This window comes from Balaenoptera musculus, chromosome 2, assembly GCF_009873245.2.
Source record: "Balaenoptera musculus isolate JJ_BM4_2016_0621 chromosome 2, mBalMus1.pri.v3, whole genome shotgun sequence".
In the NCBI taxonomy this organism is placed as follows: Eukaryota; Metazoa; Chordata; class Mammalia; order Artiodactyla; family Balaenopteridae; genus Balaenoptera; species Balaenoptera musculus.
The window spans coordinates 66,001,230-66,024,445 of NC_045786.1; the positions used below are offsets into that span (position 1 = coordinate 66,001,230).

Genomic DNA, 23,216 nt, shown 5'->3' on the forward strand with positions numbered 1-23,216 from the left:
TCTCTGGTAAGTACAAGGAAAAAAATGAGAGTTGGGGTGGAGAGAATGAGCATGTGTCTGGGGACCTGACCTGCTGAGGATGCAGGGCTGGGGAGGGGGGCTTGAGGGAAGGTTTTCCCGAGAAAGTGACGTGGGACTTCTGCTCTAGTTTTCACCACACTGGCCATCCTACCCTCTGCCTCAGCTGTCTCCCTTGCTAGAAAGGCCAGCCTCCACACCCATGGGTTGTGGTCCAGGGCCTGATTTAAAGCTTATGCAACAAATGTGCATTGAATTTAATTGTCAGTGGTTAGAAGCGCTGGGAAGGAAGGTGGCTAGGTTCCAAAGAAGAGCTTCACTGTTATGGTAACAGTGGGCACAGGGTCCTCCTGGATGCTTTGGAATGCCTCAGGGGTGTGGGGTGGACAGTGAGCGTAGAGGTGGAAGGGGGATCTACATTTATTCCAGGGCCAGGAGAAGCACTGTGGCCTTTACATTCCAAGCCCCAGGGTGCAGGAGAGCAGGGGGTTGTCTCAGAATGGAAGCTGGACGGACATCCACTCCTCTTGGCCAAGGGAGACCCGAGTCACGGCCCGTGTCCCTGAGTCACCTTAGGTAGCCCTCTGAGCTCTCGGAAGCTCCTTCCTCTGGGACATGAGAATAGAAGCCACTCTTCCTGAACAGACTCTGAATTTGGTGGTGGTGGTGGCGGTGTGGAGGGAGGCGCTGCACTGGTGAGGTGGTTCCCAGGAGCGGTTCTCTGGAATTTTCTCCTAAGGCAGAGGTGCGGTGGAGGCAGAAGGAGAGATCTGGAGAGGCGTCGAGGCCGCAGCCCGCCGCCTGCCCAGGTGGCAGAGGGGCCGCGACTGGCCCGCAGCCAGAGCCCAGCGGTGTCCGGGCGCCCCTCCCCGCCGCTCGAGCCCTCCCACTTCCTCTGAAGCAGCCGCGGCTGTCAGGGAGCCGGGCGCCGCGCGCAGTGCAGGCTCGGGGCGCCGCGCAGAGGAAGCTGTCGCTCTGGCTGGCCGCCCCCCGCCGCCGCTCCGCACCGCGCCCCGCCGCCGCGCCGCGGACCATGGACCTGCCCAGGGGCCTCCTGGTGGCCTGGGCCCTCAGCCTGTGGCCAGGTACGTGCCCCCTTATACCCCCTCCCCACCCCCCGCCCCTGGGAGCCCCTCCCTGACCCGCCGAGGCCTGGGATACAGCTGCCAGGAGCCGGTCGCGGTGCGCACCCAGGGTCCGACCTCGGCGGCTCTAGGGTACGTGGGTCCCCCGGGAACTGGCTGCAGTCGAGCGACTCCGCCAAGTTCCGCGCTAGAGGGAGGCGCGCGGAGGCGGCCAGAGGCCGGGACTTTGGTGTCTTTGGGAAGAGTTGAAGAGGCTCGAGTTGAAAAGCGCCGAGGGCTGGTGGCCCCGCCGGCGCCCTGCTTACCTCCAAGCGCCCCGCCGAGCTTCCCGCGCTGCCGCGGGGGTCACTCGCAGTCCTGGGAGCGCCGAGGGCGCGCGTCCTGGGCGAGGGAAGGGGTCAGGGCGCGCGGAGAAAGCATCCGTAAGAGTGGAGAGCCTGCTGCGGCGGTCCCGGGGAGGGGCGGGTGCTGGGGGAGAGCCGGGAGCCAAGAGCCGCCCAGGGTCCCTCGGGCCGGAACGGAGCGCAGCCTTGGGGCGGTCGGCGCCCAGGCTCTGGCGAGCCGTCGCGGGCCTAGCCGAAGGCTGCGGAGAGCAGCTCGGCAGTCCAGGGCTCCCGAAAACATTACCTGCCCCTCGAGGTAGGGACGGGCCATCGCCCCACAGCCTGCGCTCAGAATTGTGCGCTCATTCAATAATGCGGGGGATTCCGCCGTCGCCGAGACGTGCGCCGCCGCCTAATGCACTCCAGGTGGCGCGGCGCGGCGCGGCGCGGACCCCGGGCCGGCGGGGCGCGCGGCCCGGAGCGAGAGGCCAGCCCTGGGCTATCCTCCCTGGGGCACCCGGCCCGGGAGTCCCCACACCCCGAGTCCCGGCGCGACCCGCCACTTGGTGGCGGCGGCCAGAGGCGCTGTTCTACGGCTCGGGAAAGCTTGCGGGACCCCTCCTTGGCGTGGCCGAGTGCTCTGGCGGGGACCAGCACCTCGGAAACTGGCCGAAGGGCCTAGCCTCCCCTTCTGCGTGGGCTCCGGGTCTGGGCTGGGGCCAGTAGTAGGAGTCAGATGCGGTGGCAGGGGGAGAGGCTCCCTCAAAGAGCACAGGTGGAGATCCCCCAGCCCAAGCAAGCTCACCCAGTCCCGGGGTACTACGGGAAACAAGTGCACCCAGCGTCGGTCTATAGTGGAGCTTCTGGGAGGGCCTGTAGTTGAAGGGGGCTGTGCTGATGGGGTTCAGTTCAGATTGTAGAGTCACAACTGAAAACAAACATTGATGCTTTAAGTTGGGGAGGAGAGAGCGTTGGGGACAGCGGGGGAAGAGCCGCGACCAGGCCTGCATATACCTAGAAACTGGCTGCCGGAGGAGGTGGTGAAGCCCTCTCTAGCTCATTTAGGTAAGAGAGGGAACTCTAGGAACTCTCTTCAAATCACTAGGAGACCCAGCCATAGAAAAAGGGAATGCACTCCTGTGTGACCCCAGATATGTGGCCCCACCAGAACTTGAGTTGAAGTGGCTGCTTTAGGGGCTAGAGACAGTCCAGACCTCAGGAAGCTAGGGGCAAAAGCTTTGAAGTCAAACCTGGCTTCCCGTTCTGGCTCTGCTGCCCACTAGTCATACCGCCTTAGGTGTGTTATGCAATCTCTCCAACAGGTATCTTCCTCTGTGAACGGAGATAGATATTCTGAGACCATAAAGTTGTCGCCATGATTAAGTCAGGCTGGCCCTGTAAGAAAAGTTCTTAACACAGGGCTTGGTGCACAGTAGGGCTGAATCAGTGGTTGATAATGATAAAGCAGGGATGGAAGCGGGTAAGGAAGTGTGGTGAAGGACAGGGACAGGATTTGTGACTCAGAACTCCCTTCATATGGAGAAAACCACTCCTGAGTTATGTCTGGTCAGTCTGAGTTCTTGAAATATGGGATTCATTAAACATATCAATCAGTGTTGGAACAGCATCTGCCTGCAAGGAACTGGGGGTGGGGCCCAAGCATGTATGCAGTCAGGGCCCTGCCTATAGCTGAGAATAAGGTGAGACCAGGGAAAGCTAAATAGAAGCACTGGGGAGTGAATGGCACAGAGAAGCTAAGGGCTGCAGTTCGAACAGAAGTTCAGTTCTGCGTGAATAAGGCTTCCTGCAGGAGGAGATAGCATTTGGACTGGGCCTTAAAGGAGTGTGTAGAGTGTGGATAGACCTTAAAGTGGGACTGTTTGTACATTAGAATGTTATTTCCTGGAACTACAGTAGTTAAAGAACAAAAAGATGAATATTTGAAAACCACAAAGATGACTCTGGTCAGTAGTGACTCTGAAGATTAGAAGGGTCACAGAGGTCATTGGGTCCATTCCCCCAGCTCCAGAGCAGGACTGATGTTGATCTCTCATCTGTGCATCACATGGATTCAATGTGAGGATTATCAGGAAGCTTGCCTACTGTTGATGGCACAGTTTGGCTGGTCAGGGACTTGTAACAGGCCAAGTTGGCGGGGGAGTCCTCATTAAGGCCATTATGAGTTCAGAGCCTTGATCTTTCCAGAGCTTCTGCTGCAGGCTGGGAAGGGTGATGAGATGGGCAAAACTATCAAGAAAGCCAGAAAAAAAGTAGATAGGTCCAAAGACTTTTATAGCTGACGTTCAGAGAGAACAGACCCATTGATCAGAACTTGCCTATTGTAATGCATCTGACGATTAGGAAAAAGAATATATATATGTATAACTGAGTCACTTTGCTGTACAGCAGAAATTAAACACAACATTGTAAATCAACTATACTTCAATAAAATTTTTAAAAATAAAATAAAATAAAAGTGAAATCCTCCCAGTTTGGAAGCAGAAAAAAAACAAAACAAAACTCAGTCTTTACTGAGCACTTGTTACCTGACAGGTGACATAAAGACACATAGGGAGATCAGACAGAGTGTGGGGGTGAAGGCCCTAGGGTTTCACTGCCTGGGATGGGTCTGGCCTCTGCTAATTGGGACTCTGTTTCCTTGGCAAGTTACTAACCAGCTCTGTGCCTCAGTTTTCTCATCTGCAAAATGGGGATGATAACAATAGAACTTAAAGAGTATCCAAAGATTTATGATGTATATAAAGTACTTGGAAAGTTGCAGACACATATTGAGCATTTAGGAGTTTGTCTTTCTTCTCCATCATCATCATCATCATTGCTCATTACTGGCCATTGAGTAAGGGATCTAAGGATGCAGAGATGTAACCTTCATACTCAGATCCATAAGATAAGTCTAGAGGAAGTGCTGGGGTACTGGAGGCTCAGAGGAAACATACATGCCAGGGTCCTAAGTAAACCTAAACTTTCCTAATCCCTTTTCCCAAAGGCCTGACCCAAAGTCTTGGTCATAATGGGAACTCAGGGTTTTTTGTTTTTGTTTTTGTTTTTGCCATTGAGGCTGTCTTGAAGTCAATATGATCCTGGCATGGGTGTTTTGTGTCATTGGAGAGGAGAAGAACCATACCACTCCCTTATGTGTCCTTGTGGGTGGGGGTCTTATTCAGCAGAAAAACCTTGTATGGAAAAGGCACAGTACTGGGCACCACAGGTGTGCAAAGACTAAAAAGATCCAAGTCCTGCTCTCCAGCCTGGGAAGAGCAGGGAAGGAGATAAAGTTTGTCACTTTGCCTCCCCAGTGCCCACCCTGCTTGTCAGCCAAGCCTCTCAGCCACCGTCAGCCGAGGAGCTTCTGGACCCTTCCACAGGCAGACCCTGGGGGCCCTAACGAGATGAAAGTAGAATATGACCCTCTTTCTTCTTATTCACCATGCCCCTATCTCTACCCTGCAGTGGATCCCCTAGAGATGGGATGTCTATCTCCTCACCATCCTCATTGTTCCCAGCCCACCCACAGGGCCGTGGGTCCTTGAGAAACTCAGACAGCAGCTCACCTTCATTTTGCCCTCTGTGAACCTCTTTGTCTCCCCTCCTGCAGTGGCAGCTTCCTCCAGCAGCAGGGCTTCCCTTCCATCCTCTCCCCTCATTGCTTAGGACAGAACTATGGTCTTAGCTGGCCTAGCTTGGCTCTTGCTGTATAGAAGGGAGTTTGGAGAATTAAAGAGCCCTCTTTTCTCTCCTTAATGCCTGACTTTGGAGATTCTTGTCTCACTATAGGCTTCCAGATCTTACTTACATTGTTCTATTGCAGTTGCAAAGAGAAAGGATCCATCACAATTCTCCCCAGGTAGTGACAGCCTCTGGCTGACTCAGGGAGGGTCAGCTACAAAACAAGCTTTAAACATGCACTGACACATTCCAAAAACGGTGTCTCAGCTGGCCCTCATAGCTTAATGCCCCTATCCCAACACCACCAAACCGTGGGCTACCCTCAGGAATTCATAGCCATTTGAAACTATTTTCCCAAAACAATTATGAGCTCCAAAGTCACCCATATGCCCTCAGTGTGGAGTGCTTGCTCTAGGGAGCTGTGGTCCAGGAAGGAGGGTCCCCATCCCCCAACATGTAAATCCTGAGTGTACCAATTCTTAGTTGAAAGCCCAGAAGGTTACCAGCCAGGGGAGAAGGGGAGGAGACTGGAGTTGGTCATCTCGTAAGCCAAAAATAAATAAGCTCCCCAAAAATTCCATGAAGGGTTTTCATACTCTGTACTTATGACCTTCACGAGATGAATAAAATTCCTCCTGAAGGAAGAAGTCAGTGTGGTCAAACATGCCCCCATCTCCACCCCCACCGCCTCTATCCTAAACTTCTTCCACCTTCGAGCTTACTGAGCTGGAGTAATGATCGTTATGTGTGTGGTCTGGGAGCCCAACTGGATTCAAATCCTTTCTGCTTGGGTGACCCTGGATAAGTCCCTCTGGGCCTCATTTCCTCATCTGTAAAATGGGTAGAATAACGACTTCACAGGCTGATGTGTGCTTTAGATGATCTCTACGTGGTTCATTCATATCAAGTGTTTGGAACAGCATCTGGCACCCAGTAAGCCCTCAGCAAACAATAGCAGTTCATTGATCACCCTTCCCATCATTCACTTGATTCATACCAGGCACTGCGTCAAGCATTTTCTCACATCTCAGCTAGGCCTCACTATGGAAGTCACTACAGCAATCACCAGGTTACATGTGAGAAGTTAAATGGTTCATCCACGGTCATGCTGACTGAGTAAGAGGCGATGTTTGGTGTTTGCCCTTAATCCATGCATAATGTCTCTTCAGGAGGGCACAGAAAGATGAATAAGATGCCCTTGCTGGAAGATACTGTCTTCAGGGAAAATGAGATCTGTACGCAAATGGCCGTCCTTACAGGGGCACTGGTCCAGGAAAAGCAGCCCTCTCCTTCAGACTCAGCTAGACAGCGATTTCCCACTCAAGATGCTGGCTTGGTGAGAAGTGGTCCTCACGCCCTGCCTTTTAATACGGGAGCCTCTCTCCCTCGCTTGCCTCCCTGCTCAGGGCTGAGTGGGACTCTACCATCTGCCCCCAAATCCCAATATTCTGGGCCACTCTGACTGCCTCTCCAACCCTCCTCAGGGTCTAGTCTGGGCATTGCTCTCCTTCCTTCCCCGCCTCTGCTTCCCCTAATCAAAACCTGCTCTGAGCTCCAGGCCTAACGAGTTAATTCATGCCGCACAGCACTAATGAGTGATGACAGCTTCATGTGTCCTTCAAAGTGATTTGCATTTTAACTGGGCTGTGCCTTGAGCCAAAGGATCAAGGGGCTAATGATGGAATTTCAGGTACCAGAACTTGAAATAGGTGAGACCAAAAAGTTGAGGCAAGGGACCTGCCTGGCCTGGTCCAGCCCCTTACCCCACTACTCCATCGCCGATCAGATGGGTTCTACCTGGGCCCTTGTGGATGATGGGCGGCCTTATCCTGTAACATAGAAGAAGCCAGTCTGTGGCCTGGGTGATGCTGCTCTAAAGTGGGCAGAGGTTTTTCCACGTGGCATGTGGGGTGAGTTAGGCAAGTTGCTATAGCAATGTGCTCCAGGATTCCAAACAGGATGACACAGAGAAGGCGCTCCTGCCTCCGTAGCTGGGGCTGACAGCTTTCTTCCCCCAGCAGTGTCACCCAGCTGGGCCAGGCTACAGGAATCCTGGCCCTGCAGATATCCAGGACCTGCTTCTTTGCAGACTGGGCCTCAAGAAGGCCATGGAAAAATCATGAAACGAATAAGTGGGTGCAGCTCCCAACAGTCTGCAAAGAGCACTCCCGTGTATTTGTTCTGTCAGTCAGAATAGGCCAGGTGAGGTCAGAGGTCTTGTCGAGGCTGGTGTGTCCATTAGATAGAGGGGGAAACTGAGGCTTTTCAAAGTTAAATGATTTCCTGTGATTTCCCCAAGATCACATAGGAATTCAGGGACAGATCTTCTGGCCAAAGATGAGATTAGAGACCTAGTTTGCTACATTCGTCAGAGGAACTTAAGGAGCAAGCAGTGCTTCGGCCAAAGGAATGAAGTTCTAATGGTAGATATTCTACATCTGTGGCAGGCAGGTAGGACAAGATCATTGAAATCATTCTCTGTAGACCACTGGGGGTGTCTGCAGTCTCCACCATCTGTCCTTTCTGTCTCGCCCATCCCCAGGCCCTCAGACTACTGCTTTCTCCTACTGCCAGGAAGAAGACCACAAAGCGATGTCCGTCTCCTCTGCTTATACTGGAATTGCTCTTTTCCTGGAGCTCATAGCCTCTCATATTTGGTGACTGGTGGCAACCATAAAGTCCCATAAATAGTATGTAGACAGAGCTCTTCTCTGAGTTTATTCCCACCACTTACCACATATGCAGGATCAGCTACATAACCTGTGGGGCCCAGTGTGAAATGAAAATACAGGGCTCCTTGTTTAAAGACTATTAAGAATTTCAAGGTGGCCACGGCAGAGCATTAAACCAAGCGGGGGCCCTTCTGAGTGTGGGGCTGAGCAACTGCTCACAGAGTTCTCCCTGCAGGCTTGTGATTTGGCAAGGAAGGCACCAGGATCCCTCTTGACACATGAAGAAACTGTGTGGCTTGTCCATTTGGCCAGTAGGTACTGAGCACCCACTAAACCCCAGGCATCTCCACGTTCTGGAAATTCCAAATCAGATAAGGCCCAGCCTCTGTGAGGGCAGGAAGGCACAGATCACACATAGGCTGCAGGGCCCGTGCAAAGTGCTGGTGTCCGTAGATGCAGGGGTGCCCATAGAGCAGTTCTGAAGGCACACAGCCAGGGCTGTGGAATGACCTTTAAGCCATGGAATTCAGAAGATGCTTCTGCCTCCAGTTACTGCCTCAAGACCCCTTTGAGAGACTTTGGGGGGGACCTGCAAGCATTTGATGCTGAGCTCTGGACTAGCCCTCTTGACAAAAGCAAGAAGCCAAAGCTTGAAATGCTGGCCTTGCCACAGCCACGGGTATTGGTGCTGCTGTGGTCCTGCTGGGCTGATCCTTCTAAATAAGGGGTCACTTCTTGGGTTTTTTACCTGCCCACTTCAGCCTCCCCTCTTGGTCTGCAGACGATCAGCAAGTCCAGTGGTCCTCATTCATGGGTGAACAAGAGAATGACGGTGTAAAACAAAACTTTTCACCGACCCCACCAGAACACACCATCACTCTCCATGATGGAGCCTGGCATTGGCATTTTTTAAAGCTCCCCAGTAATTCTAATGGGCAGCCAAGGCTGAGACTCACCGGTGTCATCTAAACCCAATCCCCAATCAAGCAGAAGAGAAAACACTGTCCAGGGAAGGGAAATGACTTTCTCAGGGTCACAAACAGTCAGTGGTGAAACCAAGATGTAACCAGTTGTCCTGCTTCCCAGTTTTCCAGCCCACCTCTCCAGCCTGCAGTTTCACAGGATTCATAGCCAGGCTGGGCTGGAGACACAGCGTGGAATCAGAGTTTGCGAGGCTGAGGCACAAGGGGGAATTTGAGATGGGAGTTGGTATTTGGAGGGTTATTCATTTAGTGACCCTGTCTGTGTCCCCCACAAGGCCATAAGCTATTGATCCTGTGTGGCCCCAAGTGGGCCAGAGGAAAGCCAAAGAGGGGCTATGGGGACACCAATTTGGCTGAGGATCCTGGTCAGAACTGCTCACAGACAGATGGACTGGCACGGTAGGAGGTGTCCAGCAGGGGTTAAACAGAGCCCATTAGGGTCATTCCAACCCTGCGATTCTGGGCCCCACTGAAGCTGTTGTGAGTGTTCAGGTGAAGGAAGCACCTGACTCAGGATGGGGACTGTCAAAGAGCAGCCCAGGTGGGGTGGGGAAGGGATGCTCCATCAGGAAAAAGGGGAGAGGCTTGCCTGGGGGAGGCAGAGCAGGAAGCCCCCCGGGACCAGCCTGAGGCCCACACTCAGTCATCCTCCTCCCCCCTGCCCCCATCCACCCAGACCTTCCTCAACAGCAGACAAAGTGAGGCTAAAACACAAACTGAGTGTGTAGTCACTTCCCCTGCTTACAACCCTCAGTGGCTCCCTATTGCCTTAGGTTGAGTCCAGCCTCTTTAATAGAGCTCACCAGACCCTGAATAGCCTGCACTCAGGACTCCCCTCTAGCAGCGCCACGTGCATGGGCACGTCTACACCCCTATGGCAGCTCCATTAAACTGAGCTTCTTAGTTTCTCAAACACACCAGCTCTCTCTGTCCTTCACTCACATTGTTCCCTATATCCCATTCGACCCCCTCCTTTCTCCTGGCTGTCTCCCACTTACTCTTCAGGTCTTCCTCCTGAAAGCCTCACCTGACTCAGTCAGACCTTGGATCAGTTACTTTTGTGATCTCAAGATGCCTACACTTCCTACAGTGTTATACCCCATACACAACACAGTATTATATTAGCCTGAACAGCTTTGCCCACTGGACTGGAGCAGGGACCACATCTCCTGTCAGTCTCTGTATTGCCAGCTCTCCCACAGTGCCAGACATAGTACTTACTGCTCAAATAATATGTGTTGAATGAATGTAAGAACTGTCTAAGTCAACAGAAAGATATTTAAGGGCAAGATAGATGTCTTATGTTTCTTTGCAGATGCACCCCCAAGAGGTCCCAACACAGTGGCCTGTATTAGGTGCTGTGCTAGGCGCTCTGAGGGATAAAAGTTAAGAGATAAGTCCTGTCCTTCAAAGAGTTTATGGTCTAATAGGAGAGAGATCTTTGGATAAATAACTAATACAAGGGAGGAAGTAATAAAAGCTGTAAGAGAGCTACAGATAAAAGACTCTGGAATTTGAGAGGTGAAAAAGAGATGATTTGTAACTGCAAGAAGAGCAGAGAATATATCTGAGGAACAGCCTGATGTTTGGTTGGCAGGATGCTGGAGTATGTGCAGAACTGCAAGAATGGAACATGGGCTGAGGCCACCAAGAGAGGACCGAATGCCAACTAAGGCATTTGGATATAGCAGATGGGAGCCACTGAAGGTTTTTGAGGGAGGGTAGAGCATGTTCTAAGCTATGTTTTGAGAAGCTCCTTGCGGGGGGTGGGGGGATATGGGTGTAGGTTGAATGTGACAGGACAACAGCTAGAAGCAAGTGGATTGCTAAGATGGCTACTGCAGCAACCCAGGCAGGAGGATGCCAGAGCCTGATGTAAAGGTGGTGAGAGGAGAGAGGAAGAGGGAACCTGTGACGGGCAGAATGGAACATCCTTGGTCACCAGGGAAGGAAAAGGAGAGAATATGGGGGCGGGGGGGTTAAGGACCAGGAAGTTGAGTGGATCCTGGACTTGTCGACTTTGCGGGGCTCTTGGGCAGGTGGAAATGTTGGCTGGGAGCTTGGAAGCGAGTCTGACTTGGAATGTTTTGACTGGGAGCCTGTCACGTATACATGCTTAGTGGCAGGCGGGCCTGAGAGAGAGGGAGCTCCCGTGGCATGGGCCCTCCTGTCCCTTTATCCCCTTTCCAGGCCCAGAAGCAGTGATTCATGCCCCAAACTTAAAGAGATCCCAGATTCTGATTTTAAAAGCCTTTCAGAGCAGAAGAAACCAATGAGAAGGCCAAGCCAGACCACAAGCCAAACATCAGCTGTGGAATGTGCTTGCTGCTGACGGTGAGGCCAGCCAGGGGCAGACATGCTGGCAGGCTCGGCAAGAGGCCCCTCCGGTTGTCCGGAATATGTCAAAATGGTCACCGAGATGGTCCCTGCTCTCTCCTCCCTCTTCCGTGTGCATCTCTGCATTTGAGCACATCTTAAAACCAGCCCTTCCCCCCACCCCCGGTCTGTAAGTTGCACTGGTCCCCATGATCCTTGGTGTGAAAGCTCTGGTCTGCCATCCGTCTTCCCACCTCTGCTCAGCCCGGAGGACTAGGACCAGGAGACAGGCAGGGGTCTGGGGGCTGCTCTGGGGGTGCCCAGAAAGGCTCCCGTGGCTTGTGGCAACGGCCAACCAACTGGTCTCCCTGCATCCGCCCTGTCCCTTGAGCTCCTGCACCCAGTAGCCAGCGGGATGCTGCTTGAATGTGGATGGGATCATGTCCTATCCCTCTGCCACGAACCCTCCGGGGCGCCCCTTCTTCTCTGGGTGAGAGGCTTGTGTGATCTGACTTCCCTGCCTTTTCAACCTCATCCTCTACTCCTCCCCCACTTGCGGCTTCTGCTCCACCCACACAGTTTCCAGAATGTTCTTCAAACATACCTGGTGCCTTCACTCCAACACCCGCCTCTCGTGGAGGCCTTTCCTGCACCCCTAACTAAAATGTCAGCCGCCCCTGCATGCACTCCCTTATATAAACCCCCGTGCCTGCTTTAGTCCCGCTGGGTTATTTCTCACTAGCGAGCATTATTACCGATTTTCTTTATTCACCTTGTTTATTGTCTGTCTCCTCCAACGGAGTGTCATCATGAGAGCAAGAATTTCTATATGTTGTTTTACGTGTGTATCCCAGGGTCCGGAGCAGTGCCCAGCCAGAGGAGGCAAGTAATAAGTAGTTGTGGAATGAATGAATGAATCAATGAAAACCTCCCCCCAGCCTGCAGCAGCCTGAAATCCCATTAGTTAATCCCCTTTGAGGTAAGTATCACCCTCTCCCCAGTCACCTTTCTTAGCACACCAGTCCCCTGGGCGTTCAGTCCTGACACTTCGCAGGCCATTGGTTAGTAAAGCCTTTCTTTCCAGACAAGAAGAGTGCGGTGGTAGTTGCTGGTGGGCTGCTGAGGCGGAGGAGGGGATCTTGAAGGGAGAAGGGCCTTGAAAGGGGCAAAGGGTTCAGAGCAGGCAGCCCAGGCCGGCCCAGCTGGCCCCATGCTGTTCAGTGTTATTTACTGTGACTCAGAGAGGACACAAGGAGACATGGGACAGTCCTTGTTTTTACACAGTGAAAACCTAGGTATGTAATGGACTTCCCAGGGAACAGCGGGGTGGAGCAGAAGTTTAAAATGCCTCGTTTCCCACAGAAGGGTAGTGATTCAGACATCCTCCATGGACCGCAGAATGTGGATGTGTCCTCCGGTACCCCAGAAGGAGCTGGGAGTGCCCAGAGAAGATGGCAGGGGCTGAACAGTAGACCCCAATAGTGGACCAGGTTATGGTCCAATCCCTGGGAACCACCAGACCAGATTCTGCCCTGGTGACTGGAGAGATGACAATAAACCCATTGTACAGGTGGGGAGACTGAGTCTGAGCCCAGCGAGGTTCATATTTGGGGCATGTAACCACTGACTTGGGGTTTGAATACCGGCCCTGGCACTTATTAAGTGTGTGACCTTGGGCAGGTCACATCCTCTCTTTAGAATGTATAATGGAAATTATAAAGCCTACCTTGTAGGATTAGTATGAATAAATAGAAATAATACTGATTACCAAACAACATGTCTGGCAGGGATGAGGTGCTCAATAAATGTGTACTACTTGCTAACAGTCATCAGGGGCTTCCATGAATCAGGCTTTGTTCTTTTTCTTTTTTTTTTTTAAATATATTTATTTATTTATTTATTTTTGGCTGCGTTGGGTCTTCGTTGCTGTGTGCGGGCTTTCTCTAGTTGCAGTGAGTGGGCTTCTCATTGCAGTGGCTTCTCTTTGTTGCGGAGCACAGGCTCTAGGTGCGCGGGCTTCAGTAGTTGTGGCACGTGGGCTCAGTAATTGTGGCTCACGGGCTCTAGAGCACAGGCGCAGTAGTTGTGGCACACGGACTTAGTTCCTCCACGGCGTGTGGGATCTTCCTGGACCAGGGCTGGAAACCGTGTCCCCTGCATTGGCAGGCGGATTCTTAACCACTGCACCACCAGGGAAGCCCCAGACTTTGTTCTGAGCACTCGTCTTCTCAATAATCCTGAAAGAGGGGTGCTGTTATCTCCCCCATTTTAGAGATGAGGAAACTGATGCATGTTGTTAAGTAACTTACCCAAGATCACCAGGGTCATCAAGTCACAGCCTAGGATGGGAACCCAAGGGGTCTGACTCCAGAAACTGCAATTCCCAGAGGTCATGTGACTTGACCAAGGTCTTGCAGCTGCCGATAAAAATGAGATCCAGACTCCAAATCCAGGTTTGATCATCTCCAAAGCCCACCTTCTTTCCTGCTTTTCCTGTACTGCTCACACGGCTCTGGCCATATCTGTGTAACATCTGGAGTACTTTCACTTAATAATTTTCATTCAACTGACTTTAAATCAACTCAGTCTTTTCACTTACCTTCATCGTAAGCAATAATTGCTGTGAAACGTAAGTTTTGATTTGCTTGTAATTTTTTAATATCCATTAAACATGAGTTGTCAAGTTTTAATGTTCACCCTTGTCCCACGTAAACTCTTCTCACCCACTATGCCCTAGGAGACACTAGGTCACCCTGTGCAGCCCTCAGCAAGGACAGATGCCCCCTAGTCCCTACTCATCCAGAACTGAAGTGCGACGGGGCTCAGGTTTGACTGGGGGACGTTTTGACGAGACAGACCTAGACTCCATTCATCTGTGGCATGATTTCTCAGCTGCCCTGGCTCTGTCTCCTTGGCGGTTTAGTCAAGGCCCCCTCCAGGGCTAGTATCCCCTTGGCACACACCAGGAAGAGTCCAGAGAAGTTGGAAGGTGTGGCCATTTTCTCTCGTGCTCAGCCCACCCCAGGGTGAGGCCCAGGAGGGCACTTTCCCGCCACCTGGTAGCCAGGTCCCTTAGTGTTTCTGCAGTGCTGTTTGGCTTGGCAGTGGCCCCACTGGACTGGTGCCCACTGCTGATGGAGACGGGCCAGGGAAGAGGGGTCTGCCCAGGGTGCCCCACTCATGAGGGCAGAGGGAGCTTTTATGTGGAAGCAGAGGCCAAAAGCCCCAGATCAAAGCTTTGCTGAGCATTGCGCTGGCCTGGAGTTGGGAGGGGGGCAGGGAGGGGTGTGGTAGGGGGAGAGCAAGGAACCACTGGGGAGGGCAGTCCAAATAAGTCTGTTGTCTCCATGAAAGAAGAGGAAACCCCCAATCCTCTCAGTAACAAATGTCCTTAGAGGATTTAGGTTAAAGTGGAAAGGAGGTTGCTGCTTTCTCTGGGCCCTAGCAGCTCCAGAAAGGCCTCCTCTTCCAAGAAGCCCTCCTGGATCACTGCCAAAGTGATGATCATATTTCGGTGAGCTTCTCTATCACATCAGCTGCACTTCATCAGCTATCATCTTATCAGCTCTACCCTCACTCTCCACAAGGCTGCCTGTTCCTTGGGCAGTGGGCATTGTTCACTACCTTCCCTCTTACCTTCTCCTCCCCTGTATAGCATCCCACCATCCTGCCCTACCTCCAACTCTTAGGGTCTTGACACTGCCTCAGGCAGTTCACGCCAGCCCGTGCCCCTCTTCTTTAAACCTTGACTCCGCTCAGCCTGCTGGGCAGTAAAACAGCTGCAGACTAATTCACACAGAGGAGTTCATGGCTAACTGAATATTAGACCTGCCCTGCCTCTTATTGATCTTATAGGAAAGGCTGTTTGAAATCAGCCATGGCTTAGCCCAGATGGACCAGTCTGGGCCAACCCTGAATGTAGCAGAAGTGGAAACCAAAGCCTGGGACTGGATTACATCTCTCACTAACTGGACCCTCCAAGCCTGGGGTAATAAAAAACCCTGGACTGTGGATGAGGACCTCTGGGTCAAGTTCAGGCTCCAATTCTAGACTTAAGTGAGCCATGTGCCCTCTTGAGACGTCCATTCAATCCCTTCTAAAATAAACATTTGGCCTTCATGTTTCTAAAAGCTCTTCAGTGGCTGTGCTTCCATGCTTCTGTGAACATTTCCTGAGCCAGAACCTTGACTCTGGGTATAAAGCCACGTGTAACACAAGAAAGAAGTTGGCAACAGGAATTCTATTTTATATTATTTTAAATTTATTTTATTGAAGTATAGTTGATTTGCAATGTTGTGTTAATTTCTGCGGTACAGCAAAGTGATTCAGTTACACATATGTATACATTCTTTTTCATATTCTTTTCTATTATGGTTTGTCACAGGATATTGAATATAATTCTCTGTGCTATACAGTAGGACCTTGTTGTTTATCCATTCTATATATAATAGTTTGCATCTGCTAATCCTAAACTCCCAATCCATCACTCCCCCAACCCCCTCTCCCCCTTGACAACCACAAGTCTATTCTCTATGTCTGTGAGTGTGTTTCTGTTTCATAGATAAGTTCATTTGTGTCATATTTTAGATTCCATATATAAGTGATATCAGATATTTGTCTTTCTCTTTCTGACTTATTTCACTTAGCATGATCATCTCTTGGACCATCCATGTTGCTGCAAACGGCATTATTTCATTCTTTTTATGGCTGAGCAGTATTCCATTGTATATATGTACCACATCTTCTTTATCTATTCATCTGTCGATGGACATTTAGGTTGTTTCCATGTCTTGGTTATTGTGAATAGTGCTCCTGTGAACATAGGGGTGCATGTATCTTTTTGAATTATAGTTTTGTCTGGATATATGCCCAGGAATGGGATTGCTGGGTCATATGGCAACTCTATTTTTAGTTTTTTGAGGAACCTCCACACTGTTTTCCATAGTGACTGTACCAGTTTACACAGGAATTCTATTTTAAAACAACTTCATCTAGAGCATGGGTGGACCCAGTGCATGGTTGGCCCTTCATCATCCACAAGTTCCTGAGGATTCCTGGGCTTCAGAGGCCTCTTGAGAGGCCTCAGCATCAAGTGTCTGCCTGGGAGGGAACTTGGAACCTGAACATCCCAGATAAGTAGCTCTCCTTGGCTTGCATCCCTCCAGTGACAAGTGGCTCACCACCTCACAAGGCAGGCCTTTGTTTTCTAGCAAAGGCAGAGGGAATCATGAGCCCGTAACTCTCCTAAGGACCTAAAAGTGGGAGTGATCATTTGGGATAGTTTTGAAAGCATGAGTAACTGACATATACCAAAAACTAAAGGGTTCTGCATAACCCTCAGAGAACCAAAGCACTTCCACTCCCCAGCCTCCTCCGTCCCCACCAAGCCTAGCCAATAGCATCCAGCTGAGCTTGTGTTCTGGTGGATCTATGTTGAGCTCTGTGCAGACGGAGAACTTTTCAAATGGGTAGGGTGTATCCACTGTAGGGTGGGCCCTGCAGGCTTGGAAGGGATGGGCCCTCACAATTCCTTTTTTTAGTTTGCATTCAAAGACCAGGGACAGACAGGCCCAGCAGTTCTCCCGGTCCTCACTGCCCTACTTCCTCTCCTTCAAGGGAAAGCCTTGCCACAAATTGCATATCCTGAGCTTTGTCTTGTTCTTACTTTGTCCAAACACCCCCTGGGCTGGGGCTAACCCCAGATGCCCAGGGCTCTTAATCCACACACTCATGACAAGCAGGAGACAATCTTAGGAGCTGGAAAACCAAAACCAAACTGTCTGAGCTCTTTGAGCTGGTTAGTATGTCAGGAAAGGGAGGGACTCACTGTCTAATTCGTCTCCCCTAGAAATGGCCAATGGCCAGGAACAGAGTGGGCAGGGCCGCCACGTACAGCTGCGCAGGCTGCGCACTGCATAACTCAGTCAACTACAATGTAAACAGCCCCCTCTGCAGTTGTGTAGTGAAGTGCAGTGACCTGGAAGTGGGGGGTACAGAAATTGGTAACCGAGTACATAAATGGGCTTCATTAAATCCAACACAGGGACTTAGAGATACAGCATCTAGTCCAGTGTGTGCTTTTTACAGATAAAGAAACTGAAGGCCAGAAAGAAGAAGAAATTGGTCCAAAGTCGTAAAACAAGTTAGAAGCTGTGCTGGGATTAAAACTAGGGCTTCTGAAGCCAAATTCAGTGCTCTGAGTTCCCTCCCTCCCTGAGGCTCTGAGTATCACATTCCCTGTCTACTCCTTGTTAGCAGGTTAGTGTGTGAGGTTAGTGAGGTTCTTGGAGGCCTGAATATTCCTATTCTTTCTCTCTCTTTTTGGTCTCATATTGTCTTACATGTCAGTAGGTGCATATTGAGCCTCTTTTGTGTGCTAGGCATTGTTCTAGATCCTGAGGATAAAGATACAGTCCCTTCCAGTGGAGTGCTGGTAAATGTTTAACAACCGATTCTGACTCTTGGAATGGGGTGGAGAGAGTCCTTCTTTGTAGCCATTTGCCAGTTACTGTGGTGTAAATCCTCCCACCATGGTCAGCTTTAAGTGACCAACAGGCATCACTGAACAGGAAGATTGCACACAATTGTCTCTTGTGAGCAGGGACCAGCACACCACTCGTTCCTTCCCTTGCAGAACTTAAACTCTAGTGGGAGAATAAGCAAATAGCTCTTGTAGCCATCTGTTATTATGTTTAACTGTAAAAGAAACAAAGAAGATGCTTTGAGGGAGAGGAACGGACTCTCCATAGCATGGTCAGGGAAGATTTCTCCCAGGCTGTGACATTAAAACTGGAGGTTGAGAAGGAGCTGCCTGAGCAAAGATCTGGGGGAGACTGTTCCACACAAAGGCAAAGACCTTGAGGTGGAAAGAGCTTGGTTTGAGGAGCAAAGAGGAAGGCAGTGTGGCTGGAAGCAGGAAGTGGTGAAGTTCACGGCACAGGAGCGGACTGATCCTGCCGGGCCTGGTGGGCCCTGAGGAAGGGTCTGGAATCTACCCTACATGCAATGCGAGGAACCTGGAGGGTTTGAAGCAGGAAAGTTCCAGGATCTGATTGGCATTTTTAAAAGATCACTATGACTGCTGTGAAGAGCATAGCTTGCAGCTGAGCAAAATTAGAATTGAGGGACCAGTTAGAAGCCTCTTGCCAAAGTCCAGGCAGAAAAGGATGAGAATGACTTGGGCTGGGTGATGTCAGAGGGAAGAGAGAAGAGTGGACGCACTTGAGAGGGATGGAGAGGGTAGAACCTGCACGGTTTGCTGATGGGAAGTGACAGAAAATCCTGAGGAAGGACCTCCAAGCTTCTGACTTGAGCAATCAGGGTGGTACTGCCAAGTGCATCGATGGGGAGACTTTGGGGAAAAACCAGTGTGGAAGGGAAAATCTGGGGCACCTCTTTGGTCATGTGAAGTGATGGATGCTATAAGACATCCAAGTGAAAATGTTCTATGGGCAGCTGGACATTGACTGTGGGACTCAGAAGGCAGGACTGGGCTGGGGTATGACTGGGGGTTCTTGGGAGCCTGGGCCACTTTGAGGTGAGTGGAGGAAGGCAGCAGCCCAAGGCCCCAAACACTCAGCCAGATCCTAAAGTGGATATTTGGGGTCACATCTCTTGACTCCAGTTTTTCCACGCAGCTTGGGGTGTGTGTGTGTATGTGTGTGTTTGTGTGTGTTTGTGTGTGTGTGTGTGTGTGTGTGTGAGTGTGTGTGTGTGTGTTTTTGTTAAACAAGACTTCATTGCACTTTATTTATTTTTTTTTTTTTAATTTATTTATTTGTGGCTGTGTTGGGTCTTCGTTTCTGTGCGAGGGCTTTCTCTAGCTGCGGTGAGCGGGGGCCATTCTTCATCGCGGTGCGCGGGCCTCTTCTTATCGTGGCCTCTCTTGTTGCGGAGCACAGGCTCCAGACGCGCAGGCTTAGTAATTGTGGCTCACGGGCCTAGTTGCTCCGCGGCATGTGGGATCTTCCCAGACCAGGGCTCGAACCCGTGTCCCCTGCATTAGCAGGCAGAGTGTCAACCACTGTGCCACCAGGGAAGCCCCATTGCACTTTAAATGAACTTACAACACAGATTCATAATATCACTGTTGGTGTGTTTTAAAATCCGTCACGGTAGCTCCTGAAAGCTTAAAGAAAGAGCTCCATTTTGATCGATGTCTCTACCTAGAGAGAAAGAAAAATGATGTAAGGCAGAAAATACACTGGCTTTCATCACCAAGACATCCGTCTCGTTCCTGACGGAGGTGATCCACGTGTTATTCATGAGGGAGGTGATCCACGTGTTCTCCGAAGGCCTGGGATGGCTGTCCAAGGCTGGGAGTGAAAATAATGTTAATTACAATAAATTTCAGCCTGGTGTTTCTGTTTTCAATTTTTAGGCCTGTTTTCCATGAGCCTGACATCTGCTTAACCAGCACATTGGCAAACTCCTGACTTCTTTAAAAAAAAATAAAAAGGGCAGATTTTTGCTCTCACCAGCACTTGCTCTGTCTTTCCATCTCCCCCCTCTGGATGCTTACAGTGTCTGTATTTCAGCCCGCATTCATCTGCCCCTGCAAGCGTTTGGTCTCCACCACAGATCTTAGAGATTGGGGCCCTCTCCACTGCAGGAGGCTGCCCAGCCTGTGTCTGATTGTTTCTGATTTAGAGAATTCTTCCTTCTGTAGGGCTGCACATGCTTTGGAGAGTTGAAGGGATGTCATGATAAGTCGCACGTTAGCAAGCATGTGTTTATCTAGCACAAAATAAGACACCAGAACCGGTTTTTGATGAGATGAGGATACTGAAGTAGGGGAGAGAGGTTGGCAGGCCAGGGAAGAGGGACCTGGAGGCTGTCAGCACCCAGCATTATCATGAGGGCACCGTGGAGCCTGGCTGGAGTGCAGAGGGTGAATTGACAGAGGGCCGAGGGTAAAGGGAGGGCTGCCCTGTGTCCCATCTGCTCATGTTCTACTCAGATGAACACTGAGTTAATTTGATAAGCTTGTCCATGGTCATTCATTCACTTGTTCATTCATGAGTTTGTTCTGTCCACTTTGTTGAGAGCCTGTTGTATTCCAGACACTGTGCAAGGAGCAGAGGTGAGGAGGGACAGAACCCCCTCAGCTTGGTTAAAGTAGCCTCCCTTTTGGCACCAAAGGTAAGGTTAGCATAGGGTCTTCAATGCTTCAACTCAAATGAAAGCGTCTCAGAGAGGGCTATCACTGGTCCAGCTGGAGGGGTGTCATTTTCAGGTGTGAGTAGGGGGTCTTATCCGACCCCACCAAGGAGAGCTCTCAGCTGCCCTGCCTACCCTCTCACAGACACAGCCAGCCTCGATGAGGGTGCTCAAAAGCACTAAAAGATGTGTAGCCTGGGAAGCAGGCAGGATGAGACCTCGGCACCAGCACCTGGGCCCCAGGCAAGTCAGTCTTGGACCTTTAGTTTCCTCACCTGTTCAATGGGGAAAAAAATCCCAAATCACTTGTTAGAATTAAATGAAATACTCTTCTAAGGCACCTGGCCCGTCCTGGCACTTGGTAGGTGCTCTGAGAGTGGCAGCTGAACCCCGCTGGGAGATTCGGGGAAGGAGTGGAACAAGCGCCCTGCCCAGGGGCTGGGGAGGGCTGGATCCCCACTCTACATGTGCCCCACCGGCTAGAAGACTGGGTCCCGGCAGGTAACCTTCCTTAGCCTCCGTTTCCCATTGGTGAAAGAGGCCCCAAGCCCACCCTTTGTGCGTGTTGACTTCATATTTGTCCATTGCTTCCCCTAGTGTTTGTAACTCTAGGCCCCAAGGGGATGCAGGTGCAGTCCATGGCGTGGTTCCGTCCCCTGGACTCTCCGCCCCAGGTGGGGAGGGTTGGCTCAGGAGGCAGGACAGTCAGGGAAGGGCACAGGGTGGGTAGATGGAAGGGGTGAGTGGGACATGCCCTGGGCCCCCTGACAGGCAGGTGCAGGATGGGGCAGACAATATGAGAAGGCATTCGGGGGGAGGGAACTGAGAGCAAAACCTTGGAGGGGAGAGGAGCAGGCATCACTCCTGCTGTGTAGACTGCTTGTTAAGAGGCCGCCTGCAGGGACCTGATGAGCTGGTGAATATGCGAGCTCTTTCCCAGGTGACATCTCTGTGCACGAGTGAGGGCTTCCTCCAGACTCAGCTCTAGTGGAACCCAGAACTCTCCAGCCACGGTGGTTCCCCCGCCCCCTCATCGCACACACGTGGAAGCTTTCTGATTCTTACGTGTTCTTTTTCACACATTTAACATTCAGGGGACATCAAAGTACATATTGATTTGGGTTCTTCTTCCCTGGAAGGTGGACATGTGGCCACAGACACCCACGGCACAGCCGCTGGCAAGCTCAGAGCCGCTCGTGGCCAGAAGCAGCAGTGGGTGTGGACCAGGGATGCTCTGGCTCCCAGATGAGATCACTTCCCTGAGATTCCCCTAAGGAACAAGTGCTGTGCTCATTCCGTGGGGAGGAACGACGCCTTTCCACGGAAGTCACTCTCCAATTCCCTCTGCCTTCCCTCTCTGTCCAGTCTAGGGATAGAGCTGGCCCTTCAGACTGAAGGCACCTCCCTCCCCTAAACCCGCCCCTCTCTCTGGACTCCAATGGGGAGAAATCGTTGCCGCCTGTCATTACCCCTCCCCACCCTGTCCTCTCTGGCTAATCCCTTGGCCACGTGTGCACATGCATGCACACACAGCACACACACGCACACACCAGTTGCTCCCAGTGAGCCGTGTTCTGACCTGCATGAAGCTAGGGGAGCCAAGGATAGGAGACTCCATCCAGAGATAAGGCTCTCTCCTGCTTCTTCAACAGAGGGAAGGAGAAGGAAGAACGGTGGTTGGCTGGTGATATTAGTGGTTGGAGGAGTATGAAGCAGGGTAGACTCCCTAGCGTTTCCTTCTGAGGAAAAAGGCAGTGTGATAATGACCAGTTAGCAGAGAGACATGAAGCCACATCCAGAAGGCAGTCATTGTGTAAAAAAGATGCTGATTAAGTTGATTAGAGAAGCTAGGAAACAGGATGGTCTTTGCCAAGAGTAGGGAGGACGCATTTGTCTCTCTCCTGGGGAGACCCAAGTGTGGGCAGGTTTGCTCTAAAGCACCAGGGGGGCAGCAGGGCCTGGTGGTAAGAACTGGCTTGATATCACCAGACCAGCCCCCACCTGATCATGGCCCCCAGTTCCAGCAGCAGGGCAGTGGCAGCTCAGGGCTAAGCCACTGGGGGGCAGCCGGCAGGGTGTTACAGCTCACTTTCATAAGTGGCTTGAAGCTGAGGGGCGCTTGTGTTGGACCCAAGTGCTAGAGAGGAGGGAGGGAATGGCCCCGGTCCTGGCAGCCAACCTGATAGAGACCTGCAGGGGCAATGGCCATCTGCTTGCCCCCTTGGGGTGCCCCAGTGTTCATCTGCCTACTCCTCCCCTCCAAAGGGAGATGAATTTGGAAATGAATCCAGAGGAGAAGGGTCACACAGACTCAGAACATCCTGACTGTAAAGGTTTTTAGACCACCTGGTCTAGCTTCCTCATTTTCTATATTGGAGACTAAGGCCTGGGGAGAAGTAACTTGTTCAAGGTTCAGCCAGTCAGTGACAGAACCCAGGGGAGGACCCAGGTCTCCTGGTGCCCAACCTAGTTCTACTCATCACAACAGCCCTAGCTCTCGGGAGGTGGACATTGTATTCCCATGTCCCCTTTTCTGAGTCCTAGAATCAGCTGTCCTAAAGTCAGGAGTCCATCCTCTGGCCTTTGACCTTGGCAGTGGTCCTCCAGCCATGTCTCCTCCTAAGGGATCATGGCTTCCATGCCTAGAAGATCCCAGGGAGAGAGAAGCTTTGGCCACTCCAAGGCCATATAGCCATATACTCAAGGATTCAGTGCATACCACCGGCATCCTCAATTTTTGAAATAAGACGAGTCTGGAAGGGAACTGTGGTGCCCCCTGCCTGCTTGCTCCAAATTTCCTTGCTGAGGTTTTAGCAGCACAGTCCAGCTCCAGGACGAGGCTGGGCTTTCTTGGAAAGGTGATCACATTGCCTGGACCCCCACCAAGGCCTTCGTCCCTTTGACATCTGAGTGTGCCCAGAAGCCACAGCCAGGGAAGTAGGGCGCTGAGGCCAGGTCTCCACGGTTCAGGCA

General features: G+C 51.5%; 1 protein-coding gene across 2 annotated transcripts in view; it reads left to right on the forward strand.

Moving 5' to 3' along the window:
- Positions 1-951: 951 nt before the first annotated feature.
- Positions 952-23,216, forward strand: part of ITGA11 (integrin subunit alpha 11) — a 130,220-nt gene continuing 107,955 nt past the window's right edge. The window contains exon 1 of one of the 2 annotated variants that reach the window (XM_036842087.1): positions 952-1,103. In XM_036842087.1, the coding sequence (XP_036697982.1) occupies positions 1,052-1,103 (52 nt within the window). In that variant the 5' untranslated portion in view covers positions 952-1,051. Of the gene's footprint in view, positions 1,104-12,041; positions 12,064-23,216 lie in introns of those variants that run through there. The other variant, XM_036842088.1, reaches the window with a different exon arrangement.